We start from the raw sequence: 21,283 nt of genomic DNA, 5'->3' as shown, positions 1-21,283 counted from the left end.
ATTAATATATACAATAATATATTAAATTAAAACAATTCAGTTAATATTTTTTTATATTTTAACAAAGATAAGATTTCTTAAAAAAAAATTTCTTACAAATTTTAATTGTAACAATTTTTTTGGACATAAATTTTAATTTTAAAAATAAAACTCATTACCTACCAGGAATATAGTTGAATGGGTTTATTAACAAAAAAATTACCTCCAAAAAATGTATCCAAGGACTGAAAGTGTATGTAGAAAGATCTATTACTCAAGAGGGGGGGGAATCTTATTCTTGTCGATATACTTCCATGTATCAACACGTATCTGCTCCTTGCAATAAAATATAACACCAGCTAAGCTACTCTCCTCCAAAAAAAACTACACAAGGTAAAAGTTACTAAATCACTTCTTTTGCATTTTTTCATAGATATCGAAAGTGTTTAGAATTGACAACTCTAATAATAATTATGACATCTCGTCAATTAACATGATTTTGGAGAGTGATTGTGACACACTGGAAAGTTCTTATTTACATATATTTAATCTATACGATTGATTATATAAACCGACTGCTGTCAAAAGAAAACAGCGAAGCTGTTGATATTTTAAGAGTGTCATTGTGTGTTTTATATGTATATATATACAGTGTGGAGATTAAAAAATTGCAGTAGCATTTAATTTCGACTTTATCCACAATATATTTCATAGTGAAGTTTCCTTACACAAGCAATAGAGAGCTGAAACAAAATATGCAAGTTTGGGATTAATCCTTCGTCTCTATGTATCAGTGCCGAAAAGGCACATTAGCATATCCATCCAGACTATCTACAACATCAAGAGGTTCATTACATTTTGTTCTACTAACATTAAGACTTACTTCCACCTTTTCTATTTTGGTTCTTGTATCGCCCCTGTGGTGAAAGTGTCGAGGCTGAGATATGGAGGTATTATAAGGAGAGACTGAACCTATCTGACTGATTGACTAAGGGTGATAAAAAATGGGCCTGTATAGCCAATTTATCAAATTTGGGAAAAAAGGAAGGAAGATTTTTTCTTTTATTTTTATTCATGTATATTTTATTTATGTTTCTTTCTTTTTTGATCTGTGTTTACCTACAATGTTAATGAACGTCTGCTTGTCATCTATATAGAGATATAAATGATCATAAATACAAAAAAAGTCAATACAGCGATAAGGCGAATTTGGCCTACCTCCATGTGGCCTTCGTCCTCTCCTGACCTACAGAACTTGGGACTTTGCTGTTTGGGGCGCCTGGGAGAAGAATATTTACTTTACCAATTATTCAAATTTGAATTCAGCCCGAGCTGATATCATGTCAGTATGTTATGCCATGGACACAGCCTTCATCTGCAAGAGCTACCAATCTGTTTGCGGGTGTTTGGATACTGTTATTGCTGGTAAGACTGTGAGAGCAACAATAAAAAAGGCACCCCCAGTGCACGTGCCAAAAAGATTGCAGAAACCATTTGGATCTCTACCCTTACTGCCTAAAGCATTGAGAAGTCCATTATAACCTCATACAAACAAAAAAAGGCCAAAATTCTGCAGTCACAGTATGGATGACTTTTGGACTCCCTCTATGTGACACTCCTCGAGCCTTGATCTCAACAGTCTAGACTTTGCAGTTCGGGCTGTCATAGAAAGAATCTCTGCCACACCTTACATCCAATTTTGGATTCGCTCTGAACTGTTATCATGACGGTGTGGTACGCCATGTATAGGGGCTTTATCGTCAATATCTGCCAGCCTGTTTGCGAGTTTGTAGAAGCTGATATCGTTTGTAAAGGAAGACATATTGAATACATCATTTTTCTTCACACACTACATACATAGATATAAGTAGAGTAAGAATTGAAGGATTTATGAACGTACATAGAAAAGATCTTTTTCTACCTTCTTCTTCTTAAACTGTAATCAGTTCATTTTTTTTTTTTTTTTTTGAAAAATTTGATACATTATCTTCCTTCTGTCTTTCATTTCTTCCAACTAATACACACAGACACAAGAGAAGAAGAAAAGAAAAAAATCTCTTTTTCCCCCTCGCTGTTAGGTACTACTTCTCCCCAGTTCATTCTCTACATATTATATATATTCTTTTGTATGAGCATTATATGTTGTGAATTTATCATTGGTTATAGAAAAAAATAAATATTTTCTTGCCAGGTAGTAGTGAAATACTCCATTTTATATGTGGTGGCTTAAACAACAAATGGAATAACCGAATATTAATAATAACTTGACTCGCCATTAACTACAATAAATGTTTCTACTAATTTAGATTTTTAATGATACAGGTGTGCTCTTTTTTATTCTTGGTTTTTTGTCTTGTAAAATACATTGTTATTTCATTTTGCATATTAAGATAAACCATTTTCACTAACTCCATCCACCGTTGAAGGCAATATTCTGTTCCAACTTGACTATGTACTTTTTACAGCTATTCCTGATGAAGCTTTGGTCCAAAATAGCTTAAGTGTCAATTACGGGGGCCTTCAACTGGTCTTTGATCATTAAAGGGATGATACTGAGACTTCCTTTCAAATGCCCAAATATTGTGAGTTCATTGGTGAAGCCTCAGGTGAGTTTTGAGGGCATCACTACATTCTCTTAATCTAATTTGTGCACCTTTTTTCCGGCTGTAACTCTTTTCTTGCAATCGATCGGGTTCAGGGCTTGTATCCGTGTTCTTTTGTATTTCATAAGCTCTAGATCCTCATGACCATACTTCTACAAAGTACTCATGTCATTGTCAAACTCTTGTGAGAGTCAATTGATTGTGACCTTCTCTTGTTTCTCCTCAGTGGCATTTTTGACAGACTTTACACTCACATCTGGTCTTGTTGGACGTATCCTAACACTTTTAGGAGCCTTAGAATTCCTTTATCTCCAAGATCCGATAGATAGTTTTCCTGGAAACACAAAAGTCATTGGTCAATTCTGTCGAAATCTTGCTTCGGCGAGAAAGGTCTAAAAAGATCTCATCTGCTCAATCTTCGTTATCTAAATGGGGTTTCGCCATGAGATGATAATCAAAATGAAATGCTTAATTACTCTGTTATATAAATATTTTGTTGTATGACTCTTCCGAATTCTGTATATTGAAAGATTGTGTTTAGTTTTTTTTGAAAAAGTATCCTTGTACGTTGATACACACCATATTATTTTTTTAAATAAATCCAATGAATAATGCTAGAAACATAATTTTTTAAATATTTCATAAATAATGAAGATAAGAAAAGGGAATTATCTAGATTATCCTGAGTGTCGTTACCCATAAAAATAAATTCATGAATAAATTTAATGTTTAAACTACATTAAATACATGGGTGCTTAAACATGCCATCGGCACTAATGGGTGATATAATGACAAATTTAATATCAAAGTAAGACAGACAAGAGAAAAGGCTGATAACTAGAGTTGCCATAAATTACTAGAAATGTTTCCACGAATGTAGTTTTTCAATGATATTATTATAAATACGACATAAGGACAATTAAATTTCAACCTTTGGTAGGAAACTGAAAATGTCGACCGAATTATCTGTCTAAATTCCATCAGAGAGCCTCTATTTTGATTGTGACCTTAATGAATAAAAAGTTTCAACCCTCAGTTCTTATTCGGCCTTTCATCCATATAAAATCAATCAGGAATTATTCCTCTTGTACGATATAAAAAAAAAAAAAACTTTTAATGGCTTAATTGTTTTTTATAACATTCTCAAGTAGTATTTCCAAAATTTAAAAAAATAATATTATTAATTAGGGGAGGACCTACAACAGATAAAGACTTGCCTCGAAAACGTTATGCCCTTGTATTTCAATACTTTTTCTACAAATTAAATTGTGTATTATAAACTTAAGTCAACTGAGGAATTTTTAAGTTGAAAAAAAGACATAAAAATAAATATGTGGATAATTAATGCAATCTTGAACTAAAATCAAGAAAAGTAATTATTCCTTATTCCCTATTTATTTTTCTGCATCCTAAAAAAATACAATCCAATATTTCATAAACATAACTGAGTCATTTTGAGGCTTTGAAAGTTTGAAACTCTCATTTGATTTATAAGAACATATATGTCCTTTTCAATGTTAAGTTATCAAATTTTTACTATTCGATTGCAACAATGAATTTTGTGTTGATTTAAGCATACATAATTTACGACGTCTGCAATGAATAACTTATAAATAAAAATGAACGCTAATTATTTGAATTTTATCTGCCGGGCTGTCAAAAGTTTTAAAACATGACTTAAATAGAGTTTTGAGATATTTTGGTTAATTTTATCTCAAAAGTTGCGTTTACAAAAAAAAAAATAACTGATTGTTGACCTCTTGAACTCCTAATTTAGTAAGTCTTTTGGATAATTATCAATGAAAATAGAGCAAAAAAGGCAAAAAGTGACTAGTCTAGTCCGCACCGGATTTAGCAATTCTGATATGGTAAATACCCTTTATGTCTAAAGAACCACCGTTTGGAGGATCAGGGTTATGGTAAACAATGGTGATGACATCAGTGATCGTCATAGAAGTGGAAGGCCGATCAAATTAAAGCCTGAAACGGTAAAAACAGTGTTGTTTTTTTTAAATCTGAAGATCAAGATAACTTCATAACGAAAATGTGCTCGATGAGTCGTTCCACGTGTCCAATGCCGTAAAAAATCTGGTGGCAGGTCTTTCCGACATATTGAACGAACCTTGCTTACTAAGCAATAACAACAATTATGGTTTGATTGATGCAAAAACTTTACAATGATCTGAGGTATCACAGAAACGAACTTGTTGTTCTGGGACAAAAAGGCATTTACTGTGGATCCAGTGTACAATAGACAATTTTTGTAGGTTTTTGGAAATGTTAGCCGCAAACTCCATGAAGCGTCCACCACCAAACATCCGGACCCAGTAATGATGCATTGTTTTATATTTCCCAAAATTTAATAAAATGAAGCCACTTTGGTTGATTAACAATGATAACTGAATAATTTTAACAACAAAATTGTTTGCCTAGGTTCACAAGATGACAAAGCAATCAATGCTTCAATCAAGTATTGCTTTGAAGACGACAGGGCTCCATATCATACGGCAAAAATCGTGCAAGACTGGATGGCAAATGAAAAGGGACGTTCTGTCAAATGACTTCCGGCCACTGAAGAGCTCCGACCTGAATCCCTTGATTACAGTATCTGGTGGCAAATTGAAAGCAAGGCCTCTCGACAAGGTGACAATAGTATTGAGTCCCTAAAGCCATTGGTTGAGAAAGAGTGGCGATCAATGTCGTATCACTACGTTCTCAACGTGGACAAAGTGTTCCGTGGGTGCATTGAGCGTGTAATTGAAGCTGAAGGTGCTAGAATTCATAAATAATGTTTTCTAATAAGTAATAAACAAGTTCTACATACATAAAATTTCAATGAGAACAGCTAGGTGTAATTAACTTTTAAACGTTCATTATATATTCAATGACTTTCTAACTGCCCGGTGGAATTAAATCTAATCAAATCTTTCTACCTTGCGTTTTTGTAAACATGCAACATATTTTCAAAATACATTTACATTAAAGAAAATTTCGTGATTTGGGACTGCTTTAGAAAGAGAAGAAATATAAATTCAATATTGACAACCTATTATATTTAAAAAAAAATTAGAGATAGAAGCAAATATTTCGCAATAATGTGGGAAGGAATTTTACATTCCAGATAGTATTGCTAAATTTGAATTAAGTTAGGTTACCACATCCATTAATTTATCATGTTTTGTTCTCTCCCACAAACTAAAATATTTTTAGTGACAAAAATTCTGTATATTGAAAGGAATTGGAAGGTTTGAAGATAATAATATATCAGGTTCTTAGAAATAAATAATCCATGTTTCCAACCCATAACTATACTCATTTAAATATGTACAATTATGAAAAATATGATATTCCACGTTTACTTGACGTTTACTGTATATAATTATATACAAATTGTTCAAATATGTCCGACTAATTCCTTTTAGTTATGCCTGTCTAATTTAGTATAATAGACTGAAGCATATTTGAACTACTAGGGAACATTACAATTATACATCAGGGATATATTAAATGTATTTTTTTACATGTGTGTTTTTTGGCGTTCATTATTTTTTTGTTTAATTAATTAAATTTTAATTGGATTGGTATAAAAATGAATATTATTCAATCAATATTGTACAAGAAAAATATTTTTTTAATGTTTTTTCTCTTGTGTGAACTAGATATAATTTTTTAGAAAAAAAGGTAAAATATATTTGTTGTATTACAACATAAAACTGAGTAGTTAAAATTAACTAATTTAACATTATGTAATATCTGTTTTTTTGCAAAAAAAAAATACATCCAAAGTTGTTAATTTAACCATTTTTTACAGTATATATGCTTTTAATATTTAAGATTAAAAGTTGTAGTGATTATATTAAAGAGCCTTCTGTATTTTGAACCAGTCATTTCTTTGTTAGTATAATCTAGAAGTACCACCATAATAGAAAGTTTATTTTTCACACATTCAAATTGCTCTACGCTTTAAATATGAGGCGCATCTTTAAGTTGTGAGAATCAATTGAATTTTGAAAATAATATTTTCTTTCAATCCTTCTACACATTGAAGGAATCTGGCTCATATCCATAACTAAACAAACAAATATTATCTTTGAAGCGTCAACATGGGTTCATGTATACAATAAATTAAATGTTGCGTAAAATATTATAAATAAAGAAAAAAGATATGAAAAAAATGTAATATTATTTGACACCATGTCAAGTTATCTATAACAATCGTCAATATATGAAATCATCTTTTTATCTACACTCATAAGATATTTTATGTTTTTCACAGGTCACTTGTTGTTTGCATGACAGTTTTAAGTATAATTATGTAAGTTGTATGTTCGATCACAGAGTTTATGTGAGTTCTAAGTCGAACTTATATTTTAATTAATAACATTTGTATCCTTTATGATTTATTGGGATCCACAATATTGGCTAGAAAATGTAATTGTAAAAGTAGTTCACTTGTTTTTGAAAACATTAGCCAAACAAAATCAGTTCTAAAAACTACAAATATACAAAAATTTATATTTTTAGTTGTTACCAAAAAACTCAAAAATATCGATTTGAAAAAAAGTTATTGTTCATATCTTTTCGATTTCGATAGGCTTTATAAAAAATTCAAAACAATTTTTGTATTAAAAAATGAACCACGAATGTCATTGAAAACAAATCAGTATATTATGACTAATTTTGGGGATACATAAATATCAGTTAAAAATCCATATTTCGCTATACACAATCGAATTTATTTGAGTATAAAAACCTTATTTGTTTCTGATGCTATAAAATATGTAAATAAAAGTGTTTATTTAATTAAATGACGTATAAAGTTCGTAGAGAAAGTAAGTTCAAAGCACTAAAAATGAAATGTACATATGAATAAGGCTGTAATAATAACTTCATTCATTTATAATAAGTATTTTTAGCTTTCTTTTTTATTTAAAAAAAGATTATTTCATCAAGAAAGAACGGTTTTTTTGAAAAATATTTAAAAGAATCGAAATATAAAAGGAATATTTTCATCTTTTTGTAATATACTGGTGGTTGTACCCAGAATTGTCCAGACTAATTATTTTGACGAACAGAACAACTTTACTTTGGCAATATAGATAAACAGACAGATGGACAAACTTTCCTTTTTTAGTACATATTTATGTAATACAACATACATCAAGATAAAGTATTACAAATATACTACAGATTTATTTAATTCATAGTATTTATGAGATATCAAATTAATATAAGTCAAATATATCAACCAAGTAGCGTAATAAAGACCATGTTATCAATATTTTCAAACTATAGTCTGGATACTAAACTTCATTTCCCTGGTTTGGAGGCAAATTTTAAAAAGAGGGATCCGCATTCACGAGTAAATTACAATCATTAGTGTTATAATGTGTACGAATTTATATAAAAATATCCAATGTTAATTATATCATATTTACATTATTTACTTTCCAATTAAAATTAGAGCAAATTTTTCATAAGGAGGGCCTGTGATATTATAACTTCATTTTTTATTTCGGCTAATAGCCAAAAAAAATTGGACACAAACAAAAATAAAGTACACTATGTTTTGCAGTTTTTATTCGATAATGTTAAAAATGAAAATAAAACAATAGCCAGGTGGCTGAAAATGTGAATATTATTTTTGGTGCAGATAATGTAACAGCCAATCACACGGTAGTTTCGTAATTTCCATTCCAGTAATTTTGATGTCAAAGATGTACCACATTCAGGAATGTAAATTGTCAAAAATGTGGATAAAATAATCGAAATTTTCGAGTCCAACCGTCACTTAAGCACAGTTTTAATCGCCAAGGAGATGATCATTCATAGAAAAAAAATCCATTATCGATCTAGGACTTGTGAGCAAAGAGTTGAGACTTAATTTGGACTTGTCCCATAATGATATTTTACCACCTCTGGTATTTCTTTTACTTTCATGATTCATTGAAGTCTTTCAGTCTTTGCAAAAAGCGGGTTCACTACATATACGTTCATGGATATGCTTAATATATTAATATACCCCATTTTATATATATATATGGGTACGGCAAGGTGATTCGATTTACTTTCCTTTCTTATTTATGTTTTTTTTTCTTACCTTAGTTTTCTCATGAAAATTATTCATCTTCTTTCTTTTTTCGCTTCTTCCAGTCTTTCTCTCTCCCTCTCTCTCTCTCTCTCTCTCTCCTACCTCACCAAGCACTACATAGCAAAAAACCTTCCTTCCAACATCTATCTCTTTCTGTATATTTATATATAACTTAATACCACAAGACGAGGGGGGGGGGAGAAATGAGATAATTGTATAGACATTTAGTTATTATATGAAAAAAAACCTTTCTTTTTAATGCCACAAACATGAATTAATCATTCATATGAAGACATCAAATCCCTTCTTCCATCACATCAATATTATTATCCTCCATTGTATAAGCAAATATCCTTATATAATTAGTAATTCCCTTACAGTCTACTTATCCTCATTGACAACAGCAACAAAATATATATGATTCATCCTTATATATATGCTATGCTATGTTAGAGTAGAGATGTAAAAAAAAATATTTCCCAATTAGTGTGGAAACCATGTTCATGCTATAAAGAATCATATAAAGTAAAAGGTCTGCAAAGTTTGTGTAATTGACAGTCAGAATAGTGTATTATATATTTTTGAAAGCTCTTATCATTATTCTGTAGTAAAGTATAACCATGAGTGTGTGTGTGCTCATGACAGGAAGAGAGAACCACTAAGGATTTGTTTGGAAGAAATAAGAAGTGATGAAAATCGTATATATTTTGGGCAGTTAAAAAAAACACATGAAAATCAACCCTGACAAATTGAAGAAAGTTTAGAAAGAGAGCAGCTAAACTGTCATGACGTTTGTTTTTATTATTAATTTTTTGATATACACAAACTGTAAAAGAAATAAACAAAGGATCAACTAAAAATATAACATAAATACAAATTTTAGTTTAGAAAGCCCTCCCCTAAAAAACCTACCTAATGATTACGCACATATTACAAATCAAAAACAGCTAAATAAAATCCGTCAATATACAGAATACAGAAGCCACATGTAAGCACAGGTCCTTTTTTATACAACTCTAATGATAAACTTTAGGAGCATCATTTAAGCTGATACTCTGCTGTTGAGTATGAAATGAAGGAAGAGATTTTTTTGAGCAACTTAATTTAAAGCTGTTTTTCTTTTTTTCATCGTTTTTCGCATCGGAATAAAAAATTATGACAAATATATACAGAAATATCCTAAATCAAAGCTTTGATAAATATTGTATGTCAAAAAAAAAAAAATATATATATTTCCTTTCATTGCAGACTCTGATATTTATTTGTTCCTTAACATGGGACCATTGTCTAAAAAATATATAATTTACCCTTACAAATATTACAGACTTCTTTACATCTCTTGATGCAATTCATTTGAGACAATAGTGTCAAGTAAAAATATAAAGTTTAATATCCTTTTTTACAAATGTTATTTATGAAACATCTGATTACGTGATATCTTTTCGATTTTTTGTCTCAAAAATCATAACTTAAATTATTACTTATATAATTTAAAAGAAACCTTCAAAGATATAGCAGTGATTGCATATATATTATGCATTTATATTTGCAAAGACGTAGTTTCAATTATGTAACAACAAAGATCAAGAACAAAAAAAATGACAACTTGTGATGTGTTTACATAAAAACAATCTTCAATAAAAAACATTGGACAGTTGGTCACAGGGAAGTTTTTAGCTTCAGGAGAAAGGAAAATGTGCAAGGCTTTTCTCTCTCTTTACATATTTTATTTTTTGTCTTTTTTCACAACAAAATATTTCACTTATTTTTTTAATTATATATGATGTAGGGTCTTGTTTTCAATTGATGTAAACTTTTTTATCTCAAACAACCTTTTGTATATATATGATACGCATATTTCATCAAATACTGCTTTTTGAATAAGTTAAAATTCATTTTATTTTAAATAACCTTTTTTAAACAAATCCTTGATCCTTAAAAAAACCTTATATGCTTGCTAGAAACTGTCCTAGTTGGTGATCCTTATCGAATAGAGTAAGATTGCTTTGAATTTTGTAGTGTTAGTATACTAGAATAATTATACTTAATATAAAATTCTATATTTATCCTTCAATGGGTATTCAGTTGAGATTAAAACCTGCACCGATAATCTAGCTGAGTTATGTATCTCAAGCAAGAGATCTCGGTATTTCACACCAGACTGTTCAGAGAGCTATAAAAAAGGAGATGAAAATAGCCTTGTGAGAGCTGAGAAGCCACTTTTTCACGAAGAATAAAAAAACTCATTTCCTCTGTTACAAGACTCTTTTGAACTCTATTTTTACACCTTTGTGTCCCATCAACCCTAATGCAAACCCTCTAGACTATACAAATTATATAAAACAAATTTAAATATGTGTAAAGTATTGGATCAAATCAGGAAATATTTATTAATGATATCAAATTGAAAAATATTTTGTTATCAGCCTTTGACTAATTTATGTCTGCCTAGTGTGTGCAACTCCATTTGACAAAAAAAAAGGGGGAAGGGCTTATCCTTTTGTTTCAATCTCTTAGCGGTAAGCGGGTGCCATTATTATTGTCTATTAAGTAAACAATACTATTTATGTCCCATGAGTTGAAGAGTTTAGATAATCCAAATTTATTTTGGAGCTGGATAGCGAAGTCATAACAATTGATTCGTTACATTGGTGTTTCCGTGTATCCTTTATATTCATTTCATTTAATATGTCTCCTTTTGATGTTGTTATCGTTTTTTCATGATATGTACACGACTGAGTTACGCTATATATATATATGTATGTTTGTTGAAGGTGGCATGTGGTCGCTTTTAATAAAATTAGAATTACGGTCCACTAATTTATTTGTGTTGTGAATTAGGCACGTCCTTGCCTCTAAAATGTAAGAAAACGCTGGGAAGAGGTTTTTAGTTCAGGAGTAGTAAAAGCCCTAGCTTACTTTTGTGTTCCAGGGCCTCATATATTTTATAGGTAGATATTATATTAGAATGTTAAGATTGTAAAAGAAAAATAAGTTGGTAGTAAGAAAAGGAAGGAAAATAGGAGTTACCTTTGCGTCATGAGGAATGATCTTCTTCTCTTCTCCCTTCTTGCTGTGTGTTTGTCATCAAAAAATACAATAATAATAACTTAAACAAAATAATAACAAAAACAACAGTGGAGAATGATGAAGATATCTCGTGACATTGCTATTATAATAATAGTTTTTTTTCTTTTTACTTTGCCTTGCTTTAACAATTTTTTCATTTTTTTATCTTTTAGTTTATCGTCATATAGTTAGTTTGTGTGTGTGGGTGTTTTTTTTTTCGTTTTTTTGCATGGATTTTACATATAAAGTTCGATTTGATCACCTTATTTGGATTATAGAAAATTTGGTAAAAGGAATTTTATGCCCAAAAGCATTGTATACTTACATTGTACTTAAAAATATGGATGCTCAATAAAGAGTGATATAGAGGGTAGCTTTTTTAATTGACTCTTGGTTTGAATGACAAATATCACCACCAATAAAAAGATTGGCGCTTTAATTGGCCTCATAACAAAGATTTTTTGATAAAATCACAACCATTTAAATGTATTTTATATAAAATGGACAAAAGAGTCTATATGGAAGGTGAAAGATTAGCATATGAAGTAATGATAGTCTACAAACATCTGATTCTATACAGTGAAAAACACTACAAGGGGATTTTAAAGGCAAGTGTACTATCATGGTTCCGTTGAACCTTCTCTAATAATGTTTTTTCCCTTAACTGAATTTAATGCTTGCTCATATGGATTTGAAAGTGCAATCCTCGTGTAAAAATGAATCTACAAATTTTTTAAACTTAATTAACTGTTCACCTTATTTAACAGGTCCTCCCTTCATTTTTCTCTGTATGAAATAGTTTAGAGAAAGAGTAAGGATGTTTTTAACACCAACAAAGGCAGTCTTTGAACCTACATATAAAAATACATTTTGGTACATAGCCCAAGGAAAAACTGTGGTGCAGGCTACATCCAAAAGCGAATCAAAGCGTTTTTCTACCGCCATCAAAGCACAGGGTGGATATTTGAATTATATTTGTAAATATATATGTTTTGTTACAGATATTAATCTTTAAAATTTATTAAAAATTTAAATTTGTCAATTCGTTCTTTTAGATCTGATTTATTTTAAACTTACTATACCACCTTTTAGAAAATCTATTTTGTATACTTGAGTGCAGATATAGTTGAACTAAACATTAAAAAAAAATAATTATTACCAAATTAAACTCATTTCGATGTTTTTTTAATCAATCTAAAGTTGATAATCCAACTATTACTGATAGTTTTTTTGAGTCTAGGTGGTATTTATCTTGATTCACAAAAACTATGGTGACATTTTTGTATTACCAATTTCTTTGTAGTTTTTTTTTTTCTGGATTTGAGAAGTAAAATTTTATTTACAATATTAGCAATCGACTCCTCTTATCTAAAAAGTAAAACAAAATTGTTCTGAACGTCATAAAAATTTGTTTTCAGTTGCGGATGATCTTTTTTTTAGTAAAATGTCATGAGAGAAAGGTCGATTTGAAATTGTAGAAAATTGTAGAAGTTGTAAATGTAAGCCTTATTTTTCTGCTATCATTTAGGATCTTCTCCTACATAGCTTGAATCATTAATTTGAGCTTTAAATTAGCTATGATTAACTCGTACAATTTAGAGATGTCCCGAATAAAAATGAAGAACTTACGTCAAAGGTAAAATTTTGATAGACTTACCTATAATAGAAAACAAGATTTTTAGAGAAAAAAGAGAATAAAGAATACATTTATTTAAATATAGTTAATGAGTAATTAGCACAGAACAAGGCTATAACTTTTTTACTTCCATAAAAAAAATTATGGAGTATTTTCTCCAATACGTATTTTATTAAATATATAGCAATCTATTTTGAACATGATTTATTTTTATTCTGAAGAAGATGAATAAATAAATTAAATGACTTTTTTGCGAGACAATCGTGGGCGTTGTTCTTGCATGTTAGTTTCAAACAGTCCAATAACGATGAATAAAATGATCATGTAATAGTTTTACCCTTTTCGAAATAGTCGATGAGGATTATTCCTTACGAATCCAAAAGACAGTCCCCATAATCTTTCCAGCTCATTCCTCCAATCAAAGTAACGCCAAACAGAAAGAAATAGTGTAGTAGTGGCGTCTCTCGGACTTTGCACATACTTTTCTAGCAACCCTCATGTGAACTGCTAGTATTAGATTTGAAATTCGACCTCAAAACTCAAGACTGATCTGAAACCATTATAGATATTTTTTTGACTGAACTCATTTGATCCATTAAATAAGTTTGACATAGATCTGTTTTGATAGGTTTAATTTCAATTCCGCATATACAGATTTTATATATGGATGAATTATTAATGACCTCATATATATTTACAAAATTTAAACATCGGTAGAATGAATTCATAAAATAAAGTTTAATTCTATATGTAATGCTCATTTTGTTAATTTGTCAGAAATTTATGATTTAAAAAAAATTTAAATACTTTTTCACTTTGGAATTCTAGTATTTCAAAACTCATTATCACATACTATACCTAAGATATTAAGGTAAAAAAGTGTTTAATATGAGTCCAATTTGTATAATTAAGGTTTTTTGGGAGATATTCAATCTATACAGTGAGACCAAGATCGGTTCACGGTTGTAGTTAGCAAATTTCTATCAAAATAAAGGTTATAACTAATTTATAAAAATAATTCAATTATAAACTCAAGATATAGTGGAATCGACATAGCTCATGGACAACACTCCTGCAGAAATTATTCCCTTGAACTCAGTGTGCATAGGTTCGTGTCTAGGTGATCCCTAAACAAACAAAAAAATATACTTAATGTATATGGACTTCACACAAAATTCCCTGGATAGATGTAGTAAATGTAGTACTACAATGTTTATTTATACATAATCAGTGCAACTCTATCTAACCAATTAAAGGAACATAGAAAAAATCTATCACAGATCGAGTGTCACAACAATGCAGTAGTTTTGTTCGGTATACCTGCCCTATAGTGTTTAGGGAGTTTTGACATATATGAACGGTACTGTACTAAACTGGCAATACACTTGTTACCGACTACTACGCTATAATTTGCGAATGATGTAGTCTCTAAATTTCTGTGCTAAGAACTTTTTTTTATGGTTTCTCGAAGAAAATATAAAAATATTGGTATCATTAAACCACTACATTGTAGTAGAGTTGCTATGCAATTGAATGACAAATTTATGCAATAATTTTTCATTATTATTATGAATGAAGAATAATTAATTTTAATTATAATGTTTGTCAGTCTAAGAATACACAAGGGGGAATAATGAAAATGATGAATGATATAAATATATGCGAAAATATAAATACATACACGCGAACATCTTCATATATATATATATACATTAGGATGCTCCATAAAGACATCCCTTTATAGATGTATAGAAGGTATATAGTTTATGGGGCACCTAAATGTATTCAATTCAAGCTTAAATGCGCTCAGACTAGTTTATTTGGAGGCAAGAAAACATGCTAATCAATGAGGTTTTATACTTTCTTACATTTTAATATTTGTGTGTATGTACTGAAACACCCTAATATATACGTATATAATACCATTAAAAGGATGAGAAGGTCTAATGTTATTTTATGTAGGTTTATAAATATTCAACAATGATATAGTTATTAATATGGATTAGTTTTGTTCGAGTTACGGAATTGAACTTTTTTTTTGTTTTTTAAATCTAACTTCTACATCATTATGCATTTTGTTGAAATGTTTGTAAAGAAAAAAAGAGAGCGAGGAGTGAGATATATGGTACTACTGAATATAGACCCTTAGCTTCCTGTTATATTATTTTTTGGAGAGAAAATGAATTACTGCCATAAAGAGAAGAACTTTCTACATTTAAAATAGAATTAGCAAAATTTTGAACTTTGACTATTAAAATATTCTTATCTCAAAAACACTCCCTTTCAGAATAAAAGAATCATAAAATATAAATGTAGATAAAACTGTTTCTGAGACCTATTTATACACCTCATTATTTTTGGATTTTTGATCATTCAAATTTAGAGTAGTTGTTCAAATAATTCAGATTTTTAGAAAATTATCGACTTTAAAGCTGATGTTTTTTTTAAAAGTTGGAGTAACACTAAAATATAACATTAATAACACTAACAAGAATACAAGTACTTATTGATATTTATATAAGTTATTGACCCTTATATTAATGTGTAATATTCTTAATACAATCAATAAGAGAAAGCTCCTCATTATAAAAAAAATATAAATGTAATTTTTCAATAAACTGTTGTATCAAATATAATTATTGATAATAGAAAAGTAAATTTGTTTATTAATAATAGTATGAAAAAAATATATATAAAGAAACAACATCTAAAGCAAATAGAGGCATTACTAACATCCGGGCAGTTTGTCACCATCCGGAAAAGTTAGAAAGAAAAAATAATAAAAGGGAGAGAGGGGGATGTAAAAGGAGTTATCAATTATTCATATCCTCAAATATTTTTATTTTTTGTTGTTGAAGGAGTCCATGGAACAAGGAGTTGGCTCAAGTTACTCACATCTGCTTTGGATCTGTTGAAAACAAGAAAGAAAATATATACAATTTATATCTTTTAGAAAGTTATAGGTGAGCTTCCACATACATTGGACGTTACAAGTCATGGCGTGTATTGTAATCGACAATGTATTTATTAAACTATGCATATTACATATAAATTTCAAATCTCAATAATGATGATTTTTCAATAAAGAGGAACTGTGAAAAAATAAATTTGTGTACGTTTTAGTACTTTTGTGCTTCGAAAGTTTAATTTATCGTTGCATTTCCACTCCTACAAACAAGCTTCAAACATGGAACAAATCTTTTTCTATTGAAAACGAGAACTGCCTGAAGTATGTAGATCTTACATGTACTTTTATCGTTCCTTGTAAACTCTAAATCAAAAAGAAACATATAAAGCCCCAATAATTCTTCCCAATCATGGAATTATCATTTCATCATGGTTGGAAATTACTCACAGTTTAAAAGTAGCGAATTAAAACGCAACCAAACAATGAAAAAGGGGAAAATCAGAAAAATTGACACTAATGTCTTCATTTTATGTTAGTAAATTAATGTTTCTGTAACATGTAGAATTCTTAGGAATAAATTGACCTATTGCCTTCTTAAATTAAAAATTTGGCGTACGTCCACACGTCTTATTGATGTGGAAATTCTCCCTTACGTGTAAAGGATTTACACATGAAAGCTGTTAAAAATTTTCTTTAACGCTAAGGACACAGGTGAGTCGTTAATATTATTTTTTTCTTGTTGGGGGAGCATTGTTAAGGTCTTGTTGTTGTTGTGTCCTGGAGGAGATGACTTAATTATCCCTTTGTTTTTTTCTGCTTTAGAACTTGTCCTATTGGAGGATTTATCTGGATGTAATGATTTTTGTACATTGGCTCCTTGATCAAAGGAATTAGATAATCTTGAGGCTGAATGATTCAATTAGTGATAATTAATATAATATATGTTTAACTTAAACTTTATCATTTACTTATATTATTGCCCGATGAACTTGAATTGCCACTATTGATTGCCTGTTCATATAATGTAAGAGCATACAGCACTAAATTTAAATACAAAATTTACCTTATTCACATTAGAAGAGTATATTCTACTCAATTGCGTTGAAGGAAGAATAAATGATAGAATAAATCAAACTAGGAGTATAAAAATCATAAAACCTTTGAAGCATAAAATCAGGCATCCCAAGTTTTCTCATATTGCTGCGTACAATATTAACAGTAGCTGTACTCAGTGTGTTGAAGGTTGTGTATCCAGTTTGCTCATCAGATGTGCCCTTTCCTTCCTCACTCTCAGTTGTTTTTGTTTCATGAGTCGACTCTGTTGTTGGCGTTGTTTGTGTTTCATGAGTCGAATCTGTTGTTGTCGTTGTTTGTGTTTCATGAGTCGAATCTGTTGTTGTCGTTGTTTGTGTTTCATGAGTCGAATCTGTTGTTGTCGTTGTTTGTGTTTCATGAGTCGAATCTGTTGTTGTCGTTGTTTCTTTTTCATCTTCATTTGTAGTGGATGTTGTGGAATGAGTCGTTTGAGTATCGTGAGTTGAATCGGTTGTTGTCTCATCTTCAGTAGATTTTATTGTTGATTCGGTAGTTGACTCCCTTGTATCAAACTCTATTTCATTTGTGCCTTTTGTTTTGGTGGTGGATGAATGCGTGGATTGAGTTTCAGAAGTGGAGGAGGCTGTAGTCACTTCATTTGATTCATCTTCAGCTTCTGTGTATGCCTTTACCTTAGAACTCTCAGTTGTATCTCCACCTTCAATTGTGGTAGTTCCTTGCGTTTTTGACGATACAGGAATATTTCCCCATATCTTTGATACTCTTGACGTCTCTGCATCCTTTACCGTAGTTGTTTCTGTTGAAACATCTGTTATTATTGTGGTCATTTGAAGAGACGTGGATTTTCTACCATTCGTCTGGGACCCTGTCTTTGTAGTCGAAACTGTTTCTAATGCTTAAAAATTGAATGATAATAATTATGTTATTAACAAATAGTAAGATTTACAATTGCTTTTTGGAGTATTTAACGATTCTTCAGATATAAACTCTTCTTGAGAGGTAGATGTTCTTGTTAATGAAGGTTTTGTTCCTAACTAAGAGTTTTAATTAGCAAATAAATAAAAAATTACATAGACAAACCTTTTCTACAAGAAAATTCGTTGTTGTTTCTTTTACTCCCTAGTACATAAAAATGTATTTTTATAATAAATATGAGTACTATGTAACATATATTCCAGCTTAAATTAGGTTGATATAAAACTTTTATTATAGTATGTGACACATACATGATTTATAGTTATGGTATCTTTGGAACTATTATCCTTAATCGCTATTGCTGAATTGTACACTTGTGGCTGAAACTTAATTATAATTATATATTACTAACTAGGTCCACAAAACTTATTTTCCAAAGAAAGTAAACACACCTTTTTAAATCGTCTCAAACTGCCTATTTGCAAACGCTTTCTTAAACGTTTTATATCCATGAATTGACTGGAAATCAGAGTAAACTCCATTTGAACAAGAAATATATTCAAAAACAATATATAAGTTTATTTCAACCTACGGTTTATTCGTAGTTTCTTCATTTTCCTTCGAATCAATACTCTCACTTTGAGAACTATTTTCTGGCATCTTGACTGGATTCGGAAAAACATTTTCTCAAATTACGAATTAGTAAAATGATATCAAGGTACGTAGGAAGAAGAAGAAATAAATAAACACTTACGATTCAACTTCACTATGGGTTGATGGGTGAAATTATTGTTTAAACTGGAGAATTGGCTACGGTTATTATTCATCATTTTATTTGTGGCTGCTTCGTCAAAAACTGCATCTCCCTCTTTTGTTGGAACAGGGTTTTTATTTCCCTCATTTGAGTTAATTAAATCTATTTTTTTGTCTTCTGAAATGGGATTTACTGGGTTGATCGGGTCCGTATGAATGCGAGGCCTAGATTTGGTGATCATTGAATAAGGGTATACCCTTTGTAGAGAATAAAAAAATGCAATCGATTCTACCTTTTCTGCATGTGCAACTCTTCTACTTCTTCATTTTTTTCGCTGGCTGTCTAAGGGTCAAATAACTGTTTTTAAGGTTCAAATATACCCAGTTTTGTATTAAATGTTTACTTTTTCAGAGCTGATATGCATGGCTGTGTCATCAATTCTTGTGTAATTTCGATTATTACGATTCCTTCTAATTGTTAAGCAAGTTAAATAGGGTTATTATGTACAAAAAGTGGTGCAAAAAAATTGGTTTCTTAAATGTTGAAGGGAAAAAGTTCAAAAATGTTTTTTTTTTTTTTTTTTTTTGATAAATATTATAAATCCATTCAATTTGAGCCATATTGATCAATGTATATTATATAGGTTTTTGACAGTTATCGCTGTCAAAAACGGGTTAAGATCTTATATTATAGATAAAGGGGAAAAATTGCAGGCTATATGGGATACAAGAAAACTTAATTTATCATTTGGTTTTGAATAATATCTTTTTAGGGGAGAATTATACATAAACTTAAGAACAGTTGTTTATTTGTTTAAAATTGTTTGTAATTTAATATTATACTTCTATATGCTTTTTTACGTTAAAAAAACTATTTATTCCAAAACATTCTGAAATTTAGAGTATTTAATTACGATGTGCAACTTTTAAATGTGGATCAATATGACTAAAATATTATACTTTTTTATCAAGAAAAACATTTTTTGATAATTTAATGAGCAATCTAGTGTACATATATAATAGACCCAGGTTTACATTGAATTAGCATTGAACCTAGAAATATGATTTCTTCTATAGCGTAAAAGAAGTTTATCTGCCATCTCCTTATTTCCCCTTTGAACAAAAGTGTTGTAAACACGCCTCCTTAGGAGTTGATTCATTCGCTCAAGTGCTTCCGATGTAGGTTCATTTGGATTCAGAAATAATCTTTGTACCAATTTTTGACGTATTTTAGGATCATCCAACATATGTTCCAACGAAGAATTTTTCACTCTTTCCATTTGACCAGCAGCGATTGAATAGCACAATTTATTCAAGAAGAATAGAATAAGACTGATTAAACAAAATTTGTGTCTTAAAAGAGAGGATGATTGTTGTATTTATGTTCGGTTATCAAGAGTTTTTCTTACCGCATTTTGAATCCAATATTTAATTATATTTCTTTCTTTTCACAAAAGAGGGATTTAACATTATGATACTTTTGTTTTATGTTTAGAGAAAGGGAATTTATAAACAGCCTTTAAAAATATATATACAATTTACATACATATATGCAATCCAAGAAGCTGATGTGTCAACTATTCGTTATTTTTAAATCAATAAATAAATAAGATATTAAATGTGTTTTGTTTCATGTTTTTTTTTGTCGTTTTTTTGCAGCGTAGTCATATTTATATTTTTATATATTAAAAGACATAAAACTACATCAAGTGAAGCCGCCAGAGGGTACCCCCCCCTACTTTCCCTTGTACAATAAGGAAAGTTTTACTTTTTATTTAATTTAATCTCCTTATAGCAGACATGATTTCAATACCAGTCCAACTCAGAATGATACATTTCTACTAATATATAAATTATTACAGTTTATTTAGAGTAAAAAAACACACATAATTTACGTATTTTTCCAAGGTTGGTAGAAAAGTATATTACGTTTATTGAACAATATATAGTAGATTCATATCCGTAGAATAGATATTTCAGGCAAGTTAGGAGTTTTCTTATATATATGAATTTATTAGCTTAGAAGGTACATGTTCTTATCTATAAAATAAAATAAACATTCCCTACTAATCGTTTGTTTTTATAGATATATAATCCAACCAAATGGCTTAAAAACTTACTTCATACCATTAAACATTAATCAAGATTTAAAGTAATAATTATTCAATGGAAAGTTTCTGTTGAATTGAGTAGATTAATATGAAAAAATAGATCCTTCACATTTTTAGAATCATAAGCAGTGATGTAAAGCCTGTCTATTTTTTCCCCGGTCG

General features: G+C 29.8%; 2 protein-coding genes across 9 annotated transcripts in view; both read right to left on the bottom strand.

Annotated features, from left to right (window-relative positions):
- LOC121123592 (band 7 protein AGAP004871) overlaps window positions 1-21,283 on the bottom strand; it is a 497,290-nt gene that overhangs the window by 360,357 nt on the left and 115,650 nt on the right. The gene's annotated exons all lie outside the window — the stretch shown is intronic.
- LOC121123609 (uncharacterized) lies at window positions 16,015-20,546 on the bottom strand. Of its 5 annotated transcripts, none has more exons than XM_040718731.2 (15): window positions 20,420-20,546; window positions 20,046-20,363; window positions 19,415-19,481; window positions 19,304-19,353; window positions 19,012-19,235; window positions 18,850-18,943; window positions 18,710-18,776; window positions 18,569-18,643; window positions 18,423-18,461; window positions 18,289-18,376; window positions 17,445-18,237; window positions 17,350-17,374; window positions 17,255-17,297; window positions 16,955-17,192; window positions 16,015-16,286 (listed from the first exon to the last, which is right to left on the bottom strand). In XM_040718731.2, the coding sequence occupies exons 1-15, from the start codon at window positions 20,422-20,424 to the stop codon at window positions 16,208-16,210; spliced, it is 2,205 nt and encodes a 734-aa protein (XP_040574665.1). In that variant the 5' UTR covers window positions 20,425-20,546; the 3' UTR covers window positions 16,015-16,207. The 5 variants fall into 5 exon arrangements, with proteins under 5 accessions (XP_040574665.1, XP_040574679.1, XP_040574669.1 ...); XM_040718745.2 differs by having other exon boundaries at window positions 18,850-18,922; XM_040718735.2 differs by having other exon boundaries at window positions 19,415-19,478.

This window comes from Lepeophtheirus salmonis, chromosome 1 (genome assembly GCF_016086655.4).
Source record: "Lepeophtheirus salmonis chromosome 1, UVic_Lsal_1.4, whole genome shotgun sequence".
Classification (NCBI taxonomy): domain Eukaryota; kingdom Metazoa; phylum Arthropoda; class Copepoda; order Siphonostomatoida; family Caligidae; genus Lepeophtheirus; species Lepeophtheirus salmonis.
Note: the sequence above shows the minus strand (reverse complement) of the source record. Positions and strands in the feature narration are given on the sequence as shown.